At 53.6% G+C, this 20966-nt stretch overlaps 1 protein-coding gene across 4 annotated transcripts in view; it reads right to left on the bottom strand.

Annotated features, from left to right (window-relative positions):
- Positions 1-15426: 15426 nt before the first annotated feature.
- The window catches only part of mrps15 (mitochondrial ribosomal protein S15), a 78949-nt gene continuing 73409 nt past the window's right edge, over positions 15427-20966 (bottom strand). For all 4 annotated transcript variants that reach the window (XM_072548640.1, XM_072548641.1, XM_072548642.1 and 1 more), the window contains one exon: positions 15427-17922. In XM_072548640.1, coding sequence (XP_072404741.1) covers positions 17789-17922 — 134 coding nt within the window. In that variant the 3' untranslated portion in view covers positions 15427-17788. The remainder of the gene's footprint in view (positions 17923-20966) is intronic.

The raw sequence follows: 20966 nt of genomic DNA, 5'->3' as shown, positions 1-20966 counted from the left end.
TATGTGGTGGCTCCAGGGTAATGATTTTTCAAGACTACTTGGCAGCAGTAGTCTGGAAAAGGAAGTCCTATGATGGCATCAAAAGGAGATTGAGAGAGGTTGGGATCCAGTATTCTTTAAGATATCCAGCAGTGCTTTAGATCAATCCTAATGGATCCGTACATTTGTTCAACTCGTCAGAGAAAGGGTAGGACTTTGTGGGCGCGCTGATTTAAGTCGAATGGCTGAATAGGTGTAGAGGACAGAGCTGTTCGGGTTTGCAACAGAATGGGTATCAGCGAGTTTTTGAGAAGATTTGTAGTTCAGGTTGAGGTTCTAGATGTAGGTTTGCTCGCTGAGCTGGAAGGTTCATTTCCAGACGTTTTGTCACCCTACTAGGTAACATCTTCAGTGGGCCTCAGGCGAAAATGTTACCTCAGGCTTTGCCTGAGGCCCACTGAAGATGTTACCTAGTAGGGTGACGAAACATCTGGAAGTGAACCTTCCAGTTCAGCGAGCAAACCTGCATCCAAAACAGAATGGGTATGACCAGGTTTATTTTTCATCTTTGAATAAGAGTAGAGGGGTGGCCATTTTAGTTAGAAACATTTTCCACTTAAGTTATTCGAGTGCATTAAAGACACACATGGGAGATTTGTAATCCTTAAAACTTTGATACATGGTGAAGAATATGGGAAATTAAATGTTTACTGTCCCCTGGCCCACTCCCTTAAATTCTTGACAGATGCACTTTCTAGACTGGTTTACATTGTACCTCAACCTATCATCATAGGAGGGGATTTGAGTTATCTCATAGACCTTACAGTGGACAGATTGTCCAAAGGCCCATGATCTAAAAAATTAATGGATTTGTGTGCTGAATTGGGGTTGGTAGATGTTTGGAGGCACCTTCACCCTACTGGCAGGGACTTCACATTCTTCTTGAACCCACATAAATGCCAAACCACGATTGATCTTTCTCTGACCCCCACAGCACATCTGGGCTCAGTGGCATCATGTACAACTGGCAATATCAGTATATCCGATCATACCCCAGTGTATATTAAAGATGCGGTGGTAGGCTTGAGGCACTGGTGACTGGACCCCTTCATCTTCAAGGATGGCAAGTTTATTGAGCTCTTTCCTACTCAGTTCAGGCTTTCTTAGATATTAGTTCAGGCTCGGCCAGTCACCAGTTTCCCATCCTTTGGGAAACAGCTGAAGCCTATGCTGCTGGTTTGATTATTTCCTATTCAGCCAGTAAGGAGTGGCAGACAGGTAAGCAGCAACGCTTGCTCAAGACACTTCTGAAAGTAGCTGAAAAGGCTAACTTTGACAATCCCTCACTGGTTAAACTGCAGAGGATCACAGCGCTTCGGTCTACACTGAACTCCATGCTCACATGGACAGCCAAGAGAGAGCTTACATTTGCAAGTCAAAGGCTGTTTGAGCATGGGGATAAGCTGGACAAGTACCTAACATACCTTACTTGGAAAAGGAGTGTCCCCAAGCCCTCAATCAGACAGGACACTGGAAATTTGACCTACGATTCTAAAAGGATTAATGCAGCATTCCGGAAATTTTACTCTGATTCTACCAATCTGAAAGCAGTAAGAGTGGATGGGTTAGGATGGAGTCATTTTTTTAAGAATTTGGGCTTTCCAGGGGTGACTCCTGAACAAGAGTCTCTCTCTCTCTCTCTCTTCTCAATGCCCCGTTGTCAGAGCAGGAGGTGCAGGAGGCCGTGAGGCAGTTCCAGAATGGGAAGGTGCCAGGTCCAGACGGGCTCCGGAATGGGAAGGTGCCAGGTCTGGACGGGCTCCAGAATGGGAAGGCGCCAGGTCCGGACGGGCTCCGGAATGGGAAGGTGCCAGGCCCGGACGGGCTCCGGAATGGGAAGGTGCCAGGTCCGGACGGGCTCCCCAGTGAGTTCTCGAAGGAATTTATAGTCACAGCCTCCTCCCACTATCTCTAAAAGAGTCGAACATCTCTCTCTCATTCTTAAAAAAAGGGAAAGCCCCGGAGGACTGTGCTTCCTGTAGACCCACTTCGCTCCTGAATGTCGACTTCAAAATCCTATCCAAGACTCTGGCATTAAGGTTAGAAACTGTACTGCCCCCATTAAGGAGGACCAGATGGGGTTCATAAAAGGTCACAGATCGAAGGATAACGTCAGGAGATTACTTATCATGATCCAAGTATGTCAACAGTGATCGGGACAGGGATTGGTGATCTCCTTAGATGTGGAAAAGTCATTTGACAGGGTTGAGTGGCCATAGCTTTTTCATACTTTGAAGCCATTTGGTTTGGGCGAGACCTTCATTAGGCGGGTGGATATTTTGTATAGTGACCTTTTTGCCGTGGTCTTCACCAATGGTGTACAGTCAAGCAATTTTATTATTTGTAGGGGCAGTCGACACCGTTACTTGTCACCGTTACTTTTCACATTGGTGATCGAACTGCTGGCAGAGGCAATACGTAGGGATCCCATTATAAGCGCTCCAGAAGTGGGGATGAAGTCACATAATATTACACTGTATGTGGATGAAGTTCTTGTCTTCTTATCAAACCCAGCAGTCTCAGTGCCACACCTGATACAATGCATCAATCCATTTGGGGACTTCTCAGGTTATAAGATCAATTTTGTGAAGTCAGAGTGCCTGATCCTGAGTGAGGATCTCAGTTCCCCTTTAGATGGTCGCAGGAGGGCTTTCTCTACTTATGTATATTTATTACTCCCATTTTTGATCAGCTAATTGAAGCCAATTTTGCCCATTCATTCGACAGAATCAAGCAGGACCTTCATAGATGGGAGGCACTTCCAATCTCTTGGTTCGGTCGGATAGCCCTCATTAAAATGAACATTCTGCCCCGCCTATTGTATCCTGTGCAAATGCTTCCTCTGCTTTTTACTACGCAAATACTGAGAAGACTGAATGGCTGGTTCAGTTCTTTTGTCTGGTATAGCAAGGGTCCCCTAATTACATTGACTAAATTGCAGTTACCTTACCTATGTGTGGGTCTCCCAGATATCAAAAACTATCAGTTAAGCTCATTGCTATCTTACGTGAATGATTGGGCCTGGGGAGACCCTCACTCACTTTGGTTGGACATCGAAGTAACCTGCTGTTCTTAAACAAAATGAGAACAGTTAAGGAATATTGCCATAGCCCAATAGTCATCAATACTGTCAAGGCATGGAGGGCAATACATCAGGGGGAGGGCAATATTGCTAAAACATCATCTTCGACAGCGATTGTTGGTATGCCGGGCTTTCAGCCAGGGATGATGGACTCTGGGTTTAAACTATGGGCAGCTAGGGGCATGTCTTGTCTGGATGACTTATTTAAAGGGGTCATACTGATGTCTTTTGACCAATTGGCTCGGAAATATGAATTGCCCAGTAGGGACCTCTTTCGGTTCTTCCAAATGAGAAACTTCATACAGAAAGAGACCACACTTCTAACTGGTCCCAATATGGAGAGGAGGGAGTTGAGTGCTGAGGATACATTATCTGTTAGTAATGCTTATCATCTATTGGGAGATGGTTCCTCAGACAAGACCAAATGACTCTGTAAGGTATGGGAGACGGAGTTGGACATTGAGATCTCTTCTGAAATATAGGAGGATATCTGGAAAAATGCAAGAAGGATCTCAATTTGCAACAGGACCCATGCTTTGCAATTCAAGATTCTCAACAGGGTCCATCTGGCCCCAGACCGCCTCGCAAAATTTAAAGTGGGCGCATCTCCAAAGTGTCCTCAATGTAAAGTGAGTGTGGGCATGCTTACTCATTGTATTTGGTCCTGACACAGACTGCGGGCACACTGGAGCGCTGTGGTTGGTGAAATAGAAAAGGCCTTGGGGACGGAGGTGGAGATGGGCCCGGTATCTCTTCTTCTTGGCTTTTTTAATTCTCTTTCATTAGATGCTCACAAAAAAGGGCTTTTCAGTGTCCTCACTTCTTATGCTGGAAAAAACACTCTATGAAGGTGGGTGTCGGAAAATCCCCCGGGGCTGACAGGCTGGTGTAAGCTCGTCCTGGAGCACATCCTCTTGGACTTTCTTACGAGTATGGTGCACTATAAAACTGAGAATTTCTAAAAGGCATGGCAGCCCTTTTTGGACTACTCAGGTACAGATTTGTCTGCCATACTAATAATAAAGAGCCTTTATACAGCCCAGGGCAATTTTAAGTAATGGGTTTGCTATCCAGAGTGGAGAAACTATGAACATATGAATATGTATAAACTTTGCGCTTGATGATCAAGGGCTATTGTTTTGTTTTGCTGAGTTGTGTTACGGTTGTTATCATTATTATTGTTAAGATTTTCCTTTTTTTAGTTTAGTTATTAATTAGTATTTATTTGTGTAATTAGCAGTTTTGTTTTTTTAATATTGGTTTGAATTGTTTGGTTTTGTATTTGTTGTAATATTCAAAAGAAAAAAGTTCTTCTTTTTAATAAGAATATATCTTTAAAAACTGGAGTTGGAGGGGCACACATTTCAGTCCATAATTCCTAATCCTTGGTGAGTTAGAGCCTTCTTATCAGTTCTTCCCATTACAGAGGAACCTCGATTATCTGAATGAGATGGGCAGCTGGACTAGGCACCAACAGATAACTGATTATTTGGTGAATTGATTTCCTCTGGGGCTTGGAGCTTTCTGTGAAGTCTGCTCCCCGTTCAGGACACGAGGCAGCAGCACACCATGCGCAAGCCCCCCCCACCCCCAACCCTGTCCAACACCGTCCCCCTGTCACCCCCCCAACCCCGTCCAACGCCATCCTCCTGTCCACCCCAACCCTGTCCAACACTGTCCCCCCCCAACCCCGTCAAACACCGTCCCCCCGTCCCACCCCCAACCCCGTCCAACACCATCCCCCGTCACCCCAACCCCGTCCAACACCATCCCCCCATCCCCCAACCCCGTCCAATACCATCCCTCTGTCCCCCCCACCCCGTCCGCTCTCCCAACCTCATCCAACACCGTACCCCCGTCACCCCCCAAATGCCGTCCAACACCACACCCCCGTCACTCCCCAACCCCATCCAACACCGTCCCCCCCAACCCCGTCCAACACCATCCCCCCGTCCCGCCGTCCCCCCAACCCCGTACAACACCATCCCCCCGTCACCCCCCAACCCCATCCAACACCGTTCATCCCAACCCTGTCCAACACCATCCCCCTCGTCCCCCCAACCCCATCCAACATCATCCCCCCATTCCCCCCAAACCCGTCCAACACCATCCTCCCGTCCCCCCAACCCCGTCCAACACCATCCCCCCCCGTCCCCCCAACCCTGTCCAACACCATCCCCCCAACCCTGTCCAATACCATCCCTCCGTCTCTCCCACCCCGTCCGCCCCCCCAACACCGTCCAAAACCGTCCCCCCATCACCCCACTAACCCCGTCCAACACCATCCCCCCGTCCCCCCCAACCCCGTCCAACACCATCACCCCGTCACCCCCCAACCCCATCCAACACCGTGCCCCTGTCACCACCCCAACCCTGTCCAACACCGTCCCCCCAACCACATCCAATACTGTCACCCCGTCACCCCCCCAACCCCGTCCAACACCATCCTCCTGTCTGCCCCCCAAACCCTGTCCAACACTGTCCCCCCCAACCCCGTCCAACACCATCCCCCTGCATCCCCCCAACCCCGCCCAACACCATCCCACCATCCGCCCCAATCCCGCCCAACGCCGTCCCCCCGTCAGCCCTCCCAACACCGTCCAACACCATCCCCCATCCACCTCCCAAACCCGTCCAACACCATCCCCCTGCACCGCCCCCAACCCCGTCCAACACCATCCCCCTGCACCGCCCCCAACCCCGTCCAACACAGTCCCTCCATATGCCCATCCCCAACCCCATCCAACACCATCCCCCGTCCCCCCAACCCTGTCCAACACCAACCCCTGTCCGTTGTCCGCCCCCCCAACCACGTCCAACACCATCCCCCGTCCGTCCCCCCAATCCCGTCCAACACCATTCCCCCATCCACCGCCCAACCCCGTCCAACACCATCGCCCCCGTCACCCCCAACCCCGTCCAACACCATCCCCCCGTCCGCCACCCCAACCCCGTCCAACACCATCCCCCGTCTGCCACCCCAAACCTGTCCAACACCATCCCCCGTCTGCCACCCCAAACCTGTCCAACACCATCCCCTTGTCCCCCCAACCCCGTCCAACACCATCCCCCCGTCCGACCCCCATCCACCCAAACCCCATCCAATACCATCCCCCCGTCCCCCCAACCCCGTCCAACCCCATCCCCCCAACACCCCACCAGCCCTGTCCAACACCGACCCCCCGTGTCACCCCAAATCCGTCCAACACCAGCCCCCTGTCCGCCCCCAACCCTGTCCAATACCATCCCCCCGTCACCCCCAGCCCTGTCCAACACCATCCCCAATACCCCCCAACCCAGTCCAACACCATCCTCCCATCCCCCCAACCCTGTCCAACACCATCCCCCCATCCCACAACCCCATCCAATTCCATCCCTCCGTCTCTCCCACCCCGTCTGCCCCCCCAACCGCGTCCAACACCGTCCCCCCGTCACCCCACCAACCCCATCCAACACCACACTCCCATCACCCCCCAACCCCATTCAACACCGTCGCCCCCAACCCCGTCCAAAACCATCCCCCGTCCCCCCCGCCCCCCAAACCCCATCCCCCCGTCACCCCCCAACCCCATCCAACACCGTTCCCCCCAACCCCGTCCAACACCATCCTCCCCGTTCCCCCAACCCCGTCCAACACCATCCCCACATCCCCCCCAACCCTGTCCAACACCATCCCCCCCCCACTCCCCCAACCCCATCCAACACCGTGCCCCTGTCACCACCCCAACCCCGTCCAACACCATCCCCCATCACCCCCCAACCCTGTCCAACACCATCCCCCCAACCCCATCCAATACTGTCACCCCGTCACACCCCCCAACCCCGTCCAACACCATCTTCCTGTCTGCCCCCCAAACCCTGTCCAACACTGTCCCCCCCAACCCCGTCCAACACCATCCCCCCATCCGCCCACCCCCAACCCCATCCAACACCATCCCCCTGCATCCCCCAACCCCGCCCAACACCATCCCACCGTCCGCCCCAATCCCGCCCAACACCGTCCCCCCCGTCCACCCTCCCAACCCCGTCCAACACCATCCCCCCATCCACCCCCCAAACCCGTCCAACACCATCCCCCTGCACCGCCCCCAACTCCGTCCAACACCATCCCCCTGAACCGTCCCCAACCCCGTCCAACACAGTCTCTCCATCTGCCCATCCCCAACCCCATCCAACACCATCCCCCGTCCCCCCAACCCTGTCCAACACCAACCCCTGTCCACTGTCTGCCCCCCCAACCACGTCCAACACCATCCCCCGTCCGTACCCCCAATCCCGTCCAACACCATTCCCCCATCCACCGCCCAATCCCGTCCAACACCATCGCCCCCGTCACCCCCAACCCCGTCCAACACCATCCCCCGTCCGCCACCCCAAACCTGTCCAACACCATCCCCCCGTCTCCCCCAACCCCGTCCAACACCATCCCCTTGTCCCCCGAACCCCGTCCAACACCATCCCCCTGTCCAACCCCCATCCACCCAAACCCTGTCCAATACCATCCCCCCGTCCCCCCAACCCCATCCAACCCCATCCCCCCAACACCCCACCAGCCCTGTCCAACACCGACCCCCCGTGCCGCCCCAAATCCGTCCAACACCATTCCCCTGTCCGCCCCCAACCCTGTCCAACACCATCCCCCCGTCACCCCCAGCCCCGTCCAACACCATCCCCCCATCCCCCCCAACCCAGTCCATCACCATCCTCCAGTCCCCCCAACCCCGTCCAACACCATCCCCCCCGTCCAACACCATCCCCCCCGTCCCCCCCAACCCTGTGCAACACCATCCCCCCCTCCCCCAACCCCGTCCAATACCATCCCTCCATCTCTCCCACCCCGTCTGCCCCCCCAACCGCATCCAACACCATCCCCCCGTCACCCCACCAACCCCATCCAACACCACACCCCCATCACCCCCACCCCATTCAACACCGTCGCCCCCCAACCCCATCTAACACCATCCCCCCATCACCCCCCAAACCCATCCAACACCGTTCCCCCAACCCCGTCCAACACCATCCTCCCCGTTCCCCCAACCCTGTCCAACACCATCCCCACATCCCCCCCAACCCTGTCCAACACCATCCCCCCCACTCCCCCAACCCCGTCCAACACCGTGCCCCCGTCACCACCCCAACCCCATCCAACACCATCCCCCATCACCCCCCAACCCTGTGCAACACCATCCTCCTGTCTGCCCCCCAAACCCTGTCCAACACTGTCCCCCCCAACCCCGTCCAACACCATCCTCCTGTCTGCCCCCCAAACCCTGTCCAACACTGTCCCACCCAACCCCATCCAACACCATCCCCCATCCGCCCACCCCCAACCCCGTCCAACACCATCCCCCTGCATCCCCCCAACACCATCCCACCGTCCGCCCCAATCCCGTCCAACACCGTCCCCCCGTCCACCCTCCCAACCCCATCCAACACCATCCCCCCATCCACCCCCCAAACCCGTCCAACACCATCCCCCTGCACCGCCCCCAACTCCGTCCAACACCATCCCCCTGAACCGCCCCCAACCCCGTCCAACACAGTCCCTCCATCTGCCCACACCCAACCCCATCCAACACCAACCCCTGTCCACTGTCTGCTCCCCAACCACGTCCAACACCATCCCCCGTCCGTCCCCCCAACCCCGTCCAACACCATCGCCCCCGTCACCCCCAGCCCCGTCCAACACCATCCCCCCATCCCCCCCAACCCAGTCCAACACCATCCTCCAGTCCCCCCAACCCCGTCCAACACCATCCCCCCCCGTCCCCCCCAACCCTGTCCAACACCATCCCCCCCTCCCCCAACCCCGTCCAATACCATCCCTCTGTCTCTCCCACCCCGTCTGCCACCCCAACCGCATCCAACACCAACCCCATCCAACACCACACCCCCATCACCCCCCACCCCATTCAACACCGTCGCCCCCCAACCCCATCCAACACCATCCCCCCATCCACCCCCCAAACCCGTCCAACACCATCCCCCTGCACCGCCCCCAACTCCGTCCAACACCATCCCCCTGAACCGCCCCCAACCCCGTCCAACACAGTCCCTCCATCTGCCCACACCCAACCCCATCCAACACCATCCCCCGTCCCCCCAACCCTGTCCAACACCAACCCCTGTCCACTGTCTGCTCCCCAACCACGTCCAACACCATCCCCCGTCCGTCCCCCCAATCCCGTCCAACACCATTCCCCCATCCACCGCCCAACCCCGTCCAACACCATCGCCCCCGTCACCCCCAACCCCGTCCAACACCATCCCCCCGTCCACCACCCCAACCCCGTCCGACACCATCCCCCGTTCGCCACCCCAAAACTGTCCAACACCATCCCCTTGTCCTCCCAACCCCGTCCAACACCATCCCCCTGTCCAACCCCCATCCACCCAAACCCCGTCCAATACCATCCCTCCGTCCCCCCAACCCCGTCCAACACCATCCCCCCAACACCCCACCAGCCCTGTCCAACACCGACCCCCCGTGTCGCCCCAACTCCGTCCAACACCATCCCCCTGTCCGCCCCCAACCCTGTCCAACACCATCCCCCCGTCACCCTCAGCCCCGTCCAACACCATCCCCCCAATTCCCCCCAAGCCCGTCCAACACCGACCCTCCATTGCCCCATTCAACACCATCCCCCTGTTCCTCCCAACCCCGTCTAACACCGACCCCCCCACTCCCCCCCAACCCCGTCCAACACCATTCCCCGCACCCCCTCAACTCCATCCAACACCATCCCTCACATGTCACCCCAACCCCATTCAACACAATCCCCCCATGCTCCCCCAACCCCGTCCAACACCATCACCCCGTCGCCCCAACCCCGTCCCACATCATCCCCCCATCTGCACCCCAACCCCGTCCAGCACCATCCCCCCCATGCCCCACAACCCCATCCAACACCATCCCCACGTCCGGCCCCCTAACCCCGTCCAACACCGTCCCCTCATCTGCCCACCCCAACCCTGTCCAACACCATCCCCCCGTTCCACCACCAACCCTGTCCAACACCATCACCCCGTCCGCCCCAATCCCATCCAACACAATCCCCCTGTCTGCCCCAATCCCGTCCAACACCATCCCCCAACCCCGCCCAACACCATTCCCCGTCTGTTCCAACCCTGTCCAACACCATCCCCCCGTCCGTCCCCCCAGTCCCGTCCAACACCATTCCCCCATCCACCCCCCAACCCCGTCCAACACCATTCCCCCGTACCCCCCAACACAGTCCAACACCGTCCCCTCGCTCCCCCCCACCCTGTCCAACACCATCCCCCCGTCTGTCCCCAACCTGTCCAACACCATCACCTCGCACGCCCCCAAGCCCGTCCAACACCATCCCTGCGTACCCCCAAACCCCATCCAACACCATCCCCTTGTCCCCTCCAACACCAACCCCTCAGCCATCCCTCCAACCATGTCCAATACCGATCCCCTTGTCTCCCCCACCCTGTCCAACACCATCCCCCCGTCTGCCCCCCAATCCCGACCAACACCATCCCTGCGTACCCCCCAACCCCTTCCAACACCATCCTCCCGTCCCCCCCAACCCTGTCCAACACCAACTTCCCGTCCGCCACCCCAACCCCGTCCAACACCAACACCCCAGCTGCCCCCCCAACCCCGTCCAACACCATACCCCCTTCACCCCCAACCCCGTCCAACACCATCCCCCTGACCCCCAAATCCCGTCCAACACCATCCCCTTGTCCCCCCAACCCCGTCCAACAGTGACCCCACCGTTCCCCCCAACCCCATCCAACACCGACCCCCCGGTCCCCCTAACCCCGTCCAACACCATCCCCCGCACACCCCCAACCCAATCCAACACCATTCCCCGTCCACCACTCCAACCCCATTCAACACCATCACCCCGTCCCCCCCACCCTGTCCAACACCATGCCCCCGCATCCGCGCACCCAAACCCCTCCAGCACCATCCCCCCCGGCATCCCCCTAACCCCGTCCAACACCTTCCCCACGTTTGGCCCCCCAACCCTGTCCAACACCGTCCCCCCATCCGCCCTCCCAACCCCGTCCAACACCATCCCCCGTTCTCCCACCAACCCCGTCCAACACCATCCCCCCATCCAACCCCCGTCCTCCCCAACCCCGTCCAACACCTCCCCCTAACTCCCCCACCAACCCCGTCCAATACTGACCCCCTGTCCGCCCCCCCAACCCCGTCCAACACCATCCCCCTGTCCGCCCCCAACCCTGTCCAACACCATCCCCCCGTCACCCCCAGCCCCGTCCAACACCATCCCCCCAATTCCCCCCAAGCCCGTCCAACACCGACCCTCCGTTCCCCCCAACCCCATCCAACACCATTCCCCTGTTCCTCCCAACCCCGTCCAACACTGACCCCCCGCTCCCCCCAACCCCGTCCAACACCATTCCCCGCACCCCCTCAACTCCATCCAACACCATCCCTCACATGTCACCCCAACCCCATTCAACACAATCCCCCCGTGCTCCCGCAACCCCGTCCAACACCATCACCCCGTCGCCCCAACCCCGTCCCACATCATCCCCCCATCTGCACCCCAACCCCGTCCAGCACCATCCCCCCCCATGCCCCACAACCCCGTCCAACACCGTCCCCTCATCTGCCCACCCCAACCCCGTCCAACACCATCCCCCCGTCCGCCCCAATCCCATCCAACACAATCCCCCTGTCTGCCCCAATCCCGTCCAACACCATCCCCCAACCCCGCCCAACACCATTCCCCGTCTGCCCCAACCCCGTCCAACACCATCCCCCCATCCACCCCCCAATCCGTCCAACCCCATCCCCCCATCCACCCCCGTCCCTCCGTCTGCCCAGCCCAACCCCGTGCCAGACCAACCCCCGTCCTCCCCAATCCCGTCCAACACCACCCCCGTCCCTCCGTTTGCCCAGCCCAACCCCGTGCCAGACCAACCCCCGTCCTCCCCAATCCCGTCCAACACCATCCCCCTAACTCCCCCACCAACCCCGTCCAATACTGACCCCCTGTCCGCCCCCCCAACCCCGTCCAACACCATCCCCCCGTCCGCTCTCCAACCCCGTCCAACACCATCCCGACGTCACCCCTAACCTCGTCCAAAACCATCCCCGTCACCCCCCAACCCCCGTCCAACGCCATCCCCCTGCCCCCCCAACCCCGTCTAACATCATCCCCCGTCACCACCAAACCCGTCCAACACGACCCCCCCTCCCCCCCAACACCGACCCTCTGTTCCCCCCAACCCCATCCAACACCATCCCCCTCCATACCCCCCAACCCCGTCCAACACTATCTCCCCGTCACCCTCCAACACTGTCCAACACCATCCCCCCGTCCGCCACCCCAACCCCATCCAACACCATCCCCTGTCCCCCCCAACCCCGTCCAACACCATCCCCCGTACCCCCCAACCCCGTCCAACACTATCCCCCCGTCACCCTCCAACACCGTCCAACACCATCCCCCTGTCCGCCACCCCAACCCCGTCCAACACCATCCCCTGTCCCCCCCAACCCCGTCCAACACCATCCCCCGTACCCCCCAACCCCGTCCAACACTATCCCCCCGTCACCCTCCAACACCGTCCAACACCATCCCCCTGTCCGCCACCCCAACCCCGTCCAACACCATCCCCTGTCCTCCACACCAACCCCGTCCAACACCTTCTCCCCCCCAAACCCCGTCCAACACCCCCCCTGTCTGCCACCTCAACCCCGTCCAACACCATCCCCCCGCAGCCTCCCAACCCCGTCCAACACCATTCCCCCGTCCGCCCCCCAACCCCGTCCCCCCATCTGCCCCCCCAACCCCATCCACCACCATCACCTTAACCCCCAACCCTGTCCAACATCATCCCCCTGATCCCCAAACCCTGTCCAACACTATCCCCCTGTTCCCCCCAATCCCGTCCAACACTATACCCCCATCCCCCCCAACCCTATCCAACACCATCCCCCTGTCCCCCCCAACCCCGTCCAACACAGACCCCCGGCCGCACCCCCCCAACCACGTCCAACACCGTCCCCCCGTCCGTCCCCCTAATCCCGTCCAACACCATCCTCATCAGCTCCCCCCCCAAACCCATCCAACACCATCCCCCCATCCGCCCCACCAACCCCGTCCAACACCACCCTCCGTCTGTCCCCTCAATCCCATCCAACACCATCCCCTCGTCCGGCCCCCCAACCCCGTCCAACACCGTCCCCCCATCTGCTCCCCCCAACCCCGCCAACACCATCACCATGATCCCCCCAACCCTGTCCAACACCATCCCCCGATCCCCAACCCCGTTCAACACCATCCCCCGATTCCCCCCAATCCTGCCCATCACCATCCCCCCATTCCCCCCAATCCCGTCCAACACCATCCCCCCGTTCCTCCCAATCCCGTCCAACGCCATCCCCCTGACCACCCAACCCCATCCAACACTAACCCCCGTCTGCCCCAACCCGACCAACACCACACCCCCGTCCGCCCCAACCCCGTCTGCCCCAATCCAGTCCAACACCATCCCCCTGTCCGCCCCAACTCCGTCCAACACCGTCCCCCCCAATCCCGTCCAACAACATCCCCCCGTCCCCCCCAACACTGTCCAACACCATCCCCCCGACTGCCCGCCCCTCAACCCCGTCCAACACCAACCCCCCTGTCCGATCCCCAATCCGGCCAACATCACCCCCCCAACCCCTGTCCAACACCATCCCCCCGTCCCACCAACCCCGTCCAACACCATTCACCCATCTGCCCCCCCAACCCCGTCCAACACCATCACCCTGACCCCCCCAACCCCGTCCAACACCATCCCCCCTTCCGCCCCAATCCCGTCCAACACCATCCTCCCGTCCGCCCCAATCCCGTCCAACATCATCCCCCCGTCCGCCCCCCAACCTCGTCCAACACCATCCACCCCATCCGCGCCCCCAACCCTGTCCAACACCATCCCCCCTGTCCGCGCCCCAACCCCGTCCAACAACATCCCCCCATCCGCCACCCCAACCCCATCCAACACCATTCCCCCGTCCCCCCCAACCCCGTCCAACACCGTCCCCCCGTCCACCCCCCAACCCCGTCCAACACCGTCCCCCCGTCCACCCCCCAACCCCGTCCAACACCGTCCCCCCGTCCGCCCTTGCCAGCTCCCAACCCCATCCATCACTGAACCCCCCCCCCACCCCCCCAAATCCAAATCCCCTCCAGGGCAGCGGGACTGGACACCAACAGTAAGACTGCTGCCCTTGAAGGGTGAGTCTCCACACACACGCCTTTTTTACTGCAACTTTTTGACAGATTCCACCTTAGCTCTGTACAGGACAATATTAGAGAGATTATCTGGGGAAAGGGGAGGAGTTTAGGGTACACCCCTGTGTAGAACTCCAGGGAAAGTGTGGGGAGAGAGAGAGGGTGGGAGGTTGGTCGTTTGGAGACAGTGCCTGGGCTCCCATTGATGTCCAGGACTGTTCTCAGCAGCATTTCAGTAAGATGGGTTCATTCTTAATCATTGTAAACAAAAGACACAATCAGTGTTGGAAACGCCTCTTTGATGTAATGTTTCTGTCGGGACCTTGAGATCTTCTTCGAATAATCGGAAATTCAGATAATTGATATTCGGATAATCGAGGTTCCTCTGAAGCTTGGTTCAGCCACATTTGGAATACTGCCTACAGTTCTGGTTGTCACATTCCCAAAAGGATGTGGATGTTTTGGAGAGGGTGCAGAGGAGGTTCACCAGGATGTTGGCTGGTATGGAGGGCACTAGCTATGAAGAGAGGTTGAGTAGATTAGGATTATTTTCAGTAGGAAGATGGAATTTAGGGGAGACCTAATTGAGGTCTACAAAATCATGAGAAGTATAGACAGGGTGGCTCGCAAGTAATTTTTTCTCAGAGTGGGGGGGCTCAATTACTAGGGGTCATGAGTTCAAGGTGAGAGGGGAAAAGTTGAAGGGAGATAGGCACGGAAAGTTCTTTGTGCAGAAGGTGGTGGGTACCTGGAATGTGTTGCCAGTGGAGGTGGTCGGCGCAGGCACGATAGCATTCATTAGGATGTATCAAGACAGATACATGGGCAGGGAGCAGAGGGATACAGATCCTTCGAAAATAGGTGACAGGTTTAGAGGATCTGGATCGGTGCAGGCTTGGAGGGTCGAAGGGCCTGTTCCTGTGCTGGAATTTTCTTTGTTCTTTGTATGAACTGGTTTTATTGAGGTGGTTAGGAAGCACAGGAAGGAGAATGGTGTCAAATTCTAATGGTATTTAGGTCTTGACAGAGACTGAGATCAAGAACTGAAACAAGGGACACAAAGTTCCCACATAAATTTATTTGGTTGGTAGTACTTCACATTATATGTACATTAAAGTTGGAATACATGAAACTTTGTTTGTAATCGATCCAACCGTTTTAACAGAATTGGTTAAGTAAACTACAGTAAGCACAAATATGCATCATGAAGTAGTCTCACAATTCATCCCCAACAACCGTCTTACCTTTCATACCTAGTAATCTCCTTACCTTCCATCCACATTATCCACCTCATTCAATCTTCAGTCTCTGTCTCATTTATCCAGTCATAGAATCATAGAGTTATTCAGTATGGAGACAATCCCTCAGTCCAACTTGTCCATGTTGATTGGGTTTCCTAAACTGAACTTGTCCCATTTGTCTGCATTTGGCTTATATCCCTTTAAACCTTTCAGGGTAGGACTCTTGTAGTATGGTGGCTGTGTCTCTCCCACTAGGCTAGGAGGTCCAGGTTGAAGCCCTACCTATTGCGGTGGTGTGTAATAACATCTCTAAACAGGTTATTAAAAATATCTCCAAGTCATCTCACCATATTTCTATCTCGCCTTCCATTTATTAATTAAAACTACAAGCTCATATCTTTCAAGTTGTGACAGTGTCCATCCTTGACGTTATTAACAAAAGCAGCACTTAATACAGGGTTAATTCAGCTGGACACAGACAACATTGGGCCTATCTCCCTTGTAACTGAAGAGACTAACAGATGATTTGACAAAATTGAATAAATTGTATATGAAAGGTGAGATAACAGATGACTTCAGTGGTCAAGGGATCTAGATATAAGATTTACAATAAACATTTAGGAAAGAGAAGGAGAAATACAGAAGGCTGTGAGATACACAATTGGAGTTAGTGACTTATGCAGAACTTGTCAACATCTTGAAGTAGGCTAAATGGATAATTGAAGGAAAGAAGAATAAAGCGATGGGAATAACAGGATAATGCTCCCATGAATATTATACATCAGTATGGACTGGCTAGACTGATGATTTGTTTGCATTTTGTAATTCTGCACATCAATAACTTGTTCCAGTCTGCATTCCTAATATGTTGGTGTCAAAGGATGCTGTGCTGGTGGAAGAGGTTTCTGATGGAATTTGATTAATAGCAGGTTTGATGAATATACCAGGATTTCAGGTTCTACAGCCAACTGAGGAGGGCATTACTGTATAAACAAGGGCATGTACACCTAGCCTAGACCCATCTTCTAACCTTGGGATCGTTAATGTACTTGATGCAGACTTCTTTCCTGCCCTGGAGTTTGCAGCCAGGCAAACCAGTCTGATGTCAAGAAGTAGCGCACCAACCGAGTTATCTGAATATGCCACATATTCATGTTTCACACACTTTCACTAAATAGATTTCCTAATGGTAATGCTGTGGAAGTCATGTGATCAGGCATGATATGGCCTGATGTCATGTGATTAAAATATCATACAATCATAGCACACAATATATCTCTAAACCAATTTGGCAGCCCTTCTGATCAGATCCCTATACAATAAACCAGCCTCAGTTCTAAACTAACTCATAGAATCCCTACAGTGTGGAAATGAGTCATCCAGCCCAAAAAGTCCACACTGACGCTCTGAAGAGCAACCCACCCTCCTAACCAATACTCCACATTTACTCCTAACCTGCACATCCCTGAACACTATGGGCAATTTGGCATAGCCAGTTCACCCAAACTGCACACTTTTGGATTGAGACAAAACCAGAGCACTTGGAGGAAACTCATGCAGACACGGGGAGAATATGCAAACTCCACACAGTCACCTGAGGCTAGAATTGAGCCCAGGTCCCTGGCGCTGTGAGGCAGCAGTGCTAACCACTTAGCTACCGTGCCACCCCCCCAACTGTGCAATGTAAGGATGTGGCAGGGAGGTCATAATTCCTGTGTTTGAAGAGGTTTTGCCTATTTTTGTCTGGATAATAATGGTATGTGGGGTGTAACAGAATGACTGAAACGTCAATTCTCCTGCTCCTCAAATGCTGCCTGACCTGCTGTGTTTTTCCAGCACCACACTCTTGACTCTGTTACAGCATGACCCCTAAACCCTTTCTTAGCTTTCTGTCCTTTGAGGATTTCTGTGGCAATGTTCTGTAGAGTTTAGAAACTAACAGTAATTCAGTTGGTGGGTTCCTCATTCTTCCTGTGGTGAAGGCAACTTGTGATGTCAGCTCAGAATGAGGATAGAAATGTGTGACGAATTGCTCAACCTTCCCCTCCAAGACCGATTTCTACAATCGCTTTTCAGATTTGGTTCCTCTTTGTAATCTGTTATTGTCGTTATTTTGTACCAAACTCCATTCATTAACAGATTGTCTCTGATGGTTGTCTCACCACCCACTCACTCCCTTTACCAAAGCTGATTTACGGCATTAACTTTCCACTCGAGATCACAGAAGTAGATTTCTCAAGGACTTGACCTGAATAAATTCTGAGAGTTCTTCCTGACTTCAGTCCTGAATTAGTTTTCTGTTGGTACGTTCCTGTGTCATCTTGCTCTGCATTTAGTAGAAAGAACAAAAGAACAGTACAGCACTTGATCTGGCCCTTCAGGTCACCACAGCTGTGGTGACACATTACACCTTCCTAAACTATAAATCTTTTACCCAAATATGATCCATATCCCCCAAATCTTTGCTTACTTATATATATCAAGACGACTCTTAATAGTTGCCATTGTATCTGCCACCTCTACCACCTCCTCTGGCAGCACACTCCAAGCACTTAAAACTCTGTTATCTCACTTTTTAGATTAGAATCAATCTAAACATCAGGTCATAGACCGAAAACACAGGGGGCTAACATACCTTCAACATATTGTCTAGCTATCACCATTGTTAACAGCAAACCCGAGAATGCAACTTTTAAAAAAAGGGTTTTGTGATTTACACATGAAAGAGGTGAAACTATCACTGTATTCTAACAGATGAAAGGCTTAACAATCAATTTTTCAATGTATAATTTCAGTTACATCACACTGCAAATTTTTGCTATAAATTCTGTGCTACGATCGAGCCCTCCACAATCACCTGATGAAGGGGCGTCGCTCCGAAAGCTAGTGTGCTTCCAATTAAACCTGTTGGACTATAACCTGGTGTTGTGTGATTTTTAACTTTGAATACCCCAGTCTAACACCGGCATCTCCAAATCATGTCTCATAATTTTGTAAGGCTCAGTGATTTGAGTGCATAATCTAGGTTGACAGTTCAGTGTAGCACCGTTAGAACTTCTGTCTTGCCACCTGAATGTGAAACTGTCTCCTCACATGGCCATTAATGGTGCTACGGTATTGTTCTGAACAGCATGGGAATATTGATTCATATAACACCTAAAGTGGGCTATCTGGCTGATTAAGGTGTTTTTCAGGATCCTTCTGTGAAAAATCAGGAAATGATCTTCACAATTTAAAACAGTAGAAGAGGGTATTGGTTGAGGTGATAGTGGAGGGACCGAATAAGCTTGCTATGCTTATAGAGAATAAGTCACCTGTTCTAGACAATTTGTATAGCAGCATTCAAAAGAAATTGGGAGTGGAAACTGTGGAAAGTTCTGTCATAATATTTGAATCTTCCCTGGATAAGGGCGCAATGGCGTGAGAGAGGCTGAGAAAACATTCAAAAAAGGTAAGGGCACTCTAATAACTACAAGCTGGCCAGTTTAACATCAATGATGGGTGGGGTTTTAGAAACAATAATCAGAAAAAAAACTTCACTGATGCTTGGTGTTATTTCGAAAGCCAGCAGGGACTTGTGAAGGGCAAATTGTAGTTGACTATTGGAGTTTAATTTTTAGAGAGGTTTGATGAAGATGTGGCCGCTCAAAATTATGAACTTATGATGGATTTACAAAGATTGGACAATATCTGAGGCATGCTGGGAAACTGAGGCAAGCCTTGACCAAAGTGACTGTGCTGCAGAATCCAGACAGGCTGCAGCTACAGACAGACAGTATGTATCTGACCTGGTAGCTGCAGACCATACAAATGCTTACTTGAGTTTGGGTTTGAATAGAGTCAACTGGATTATCCCCCTCAGGGGGATCAGAAACATTGGGGTGTGTACAGATATGGGGGTGCCTCACACCCTTACTTGGAGGGGTCTACGTATGCCCAGGACTTCCACGAATGGATACCCAAGGACCACTCTACTATCGACATGCCAATGTCTGGTTGGGTCTGATTGATCAGGGTGATCGAGTCTGATTGATCCATTGGTGAACAGTAAGGAGTCACCCAAAAGGCGCAAAGACTTTCAGGTATAAGAATCACCACAACACCACGCTAGGGGTGGTAACTAATGAGAAGCGAGGACACCCCTGGGACCAACGGGAGAAGACTAAATGACCATCGTCATGTGGATCAAGGCCAAGATCTAGTGTGGTGGGAGATGATCATCCAGAGTTAAGCTAAAGCACAAGATAGTTGTTTAGATTTATAGTGTAAACTGTCAGTTTGTAGTTTAGTTTATTATGATATTAATTGTGTTAAATAAATAAATATCATCATTTATTGCTATTGAATCAACTCGCAATTTCTTTGCAAGATACAAGAGTTAAAACACACTGCGTGGCACGTGCAACAAATTGGCACCCCAGATGGGACCATGATAAGAAGTGATTTTGTCGCTCTGAGATCAAATTCCACAGAATCGAATATTCCTTGAGATTTTATCTGCGTCAGTCGTTAAGAGGATAGCTGTCCCATATGAAGGCCAGGAATTCAAGTAAATCAAAGGGAATAGAAAGGTCTAAAGTAAACTGTTCTTTAAAGGATAAAAGCCAACAGTTGTTTACTTCTGATCAAATAAACAACTGTTTGCCTTGTGTGTACATGGGATTCTTATTGGGATAGGTAAGCTAAGACATCGAAAGTCGGTAGAGACCCAGTGGGATTGGGACCAGAACATAGCAAAAGCCGTACCCTCAGTCTGATCTACCCCCATACCCGGTAGTTTAATCGAAAATGGCAGAGAAAGGCAGAGGATTGTCCTGTATGGGAAACAAAACTGAGGCAGTATATTAGTAAGAATGTATGGGCAGAATTTTGTTGCAATAATGAAATAGGATCAGCTTCCCTAGAACAGAAATATTGGAATGACTTTAGGACAATTCAAGGGAAGCGACCTTCCAAACTTGAGAAGGTGCTGTCTAGGACAATTGTTAGGGACAGAGCAGGAATTAAATACTGTCTGTAAGGAATTAGAGGACACAAGAAAGGAGATAAAGCTGAAAAATGCAGCTCCGGACCAGAGAAATCAGGCAAACCTACTATACATGGGGAAGTTCCAAACTCAGTGTGAAACACCATACCAAGATACTCATAGTGTTCAGGAATGTGTAGGTTAGGTGCATTAGATAGGGGTAAATGTAGACTAATGGGGTAGAGGAATGGTTCTGAATGGGTTGCTCTTTAGACAGTCAGTGTGGATTTGTTAGGCCAAATGGCTTGTTTCCACACTGTAGAGGTTCTATGATTCTATGATACCCAGCATACACTGTCAGCTAAAAAGGTTTCTGAGAATGAAATAAGGCAGAAATATATGTG

The sequence above is a fragment of the Chiloscyllium punctatum genome, chromosome 27 (genome assembly GCF_047496795.1).
Source record: "Chiloscyllium punctatum isolate Juve2018m chromosome 27, sChiPun1.3, whole genome shotgun sequence".
Taxonomy (NCBI): Eukaryota; Metazoa; Chordata; class Chondrichthyes; order Orectolobiformes; family Hemiscylliidae; genus Chiloscyllium; species Chiloscyllium punctatum.
This window is presented reverse-complemented; position numbering and strand designations above follow the sequence as displayed.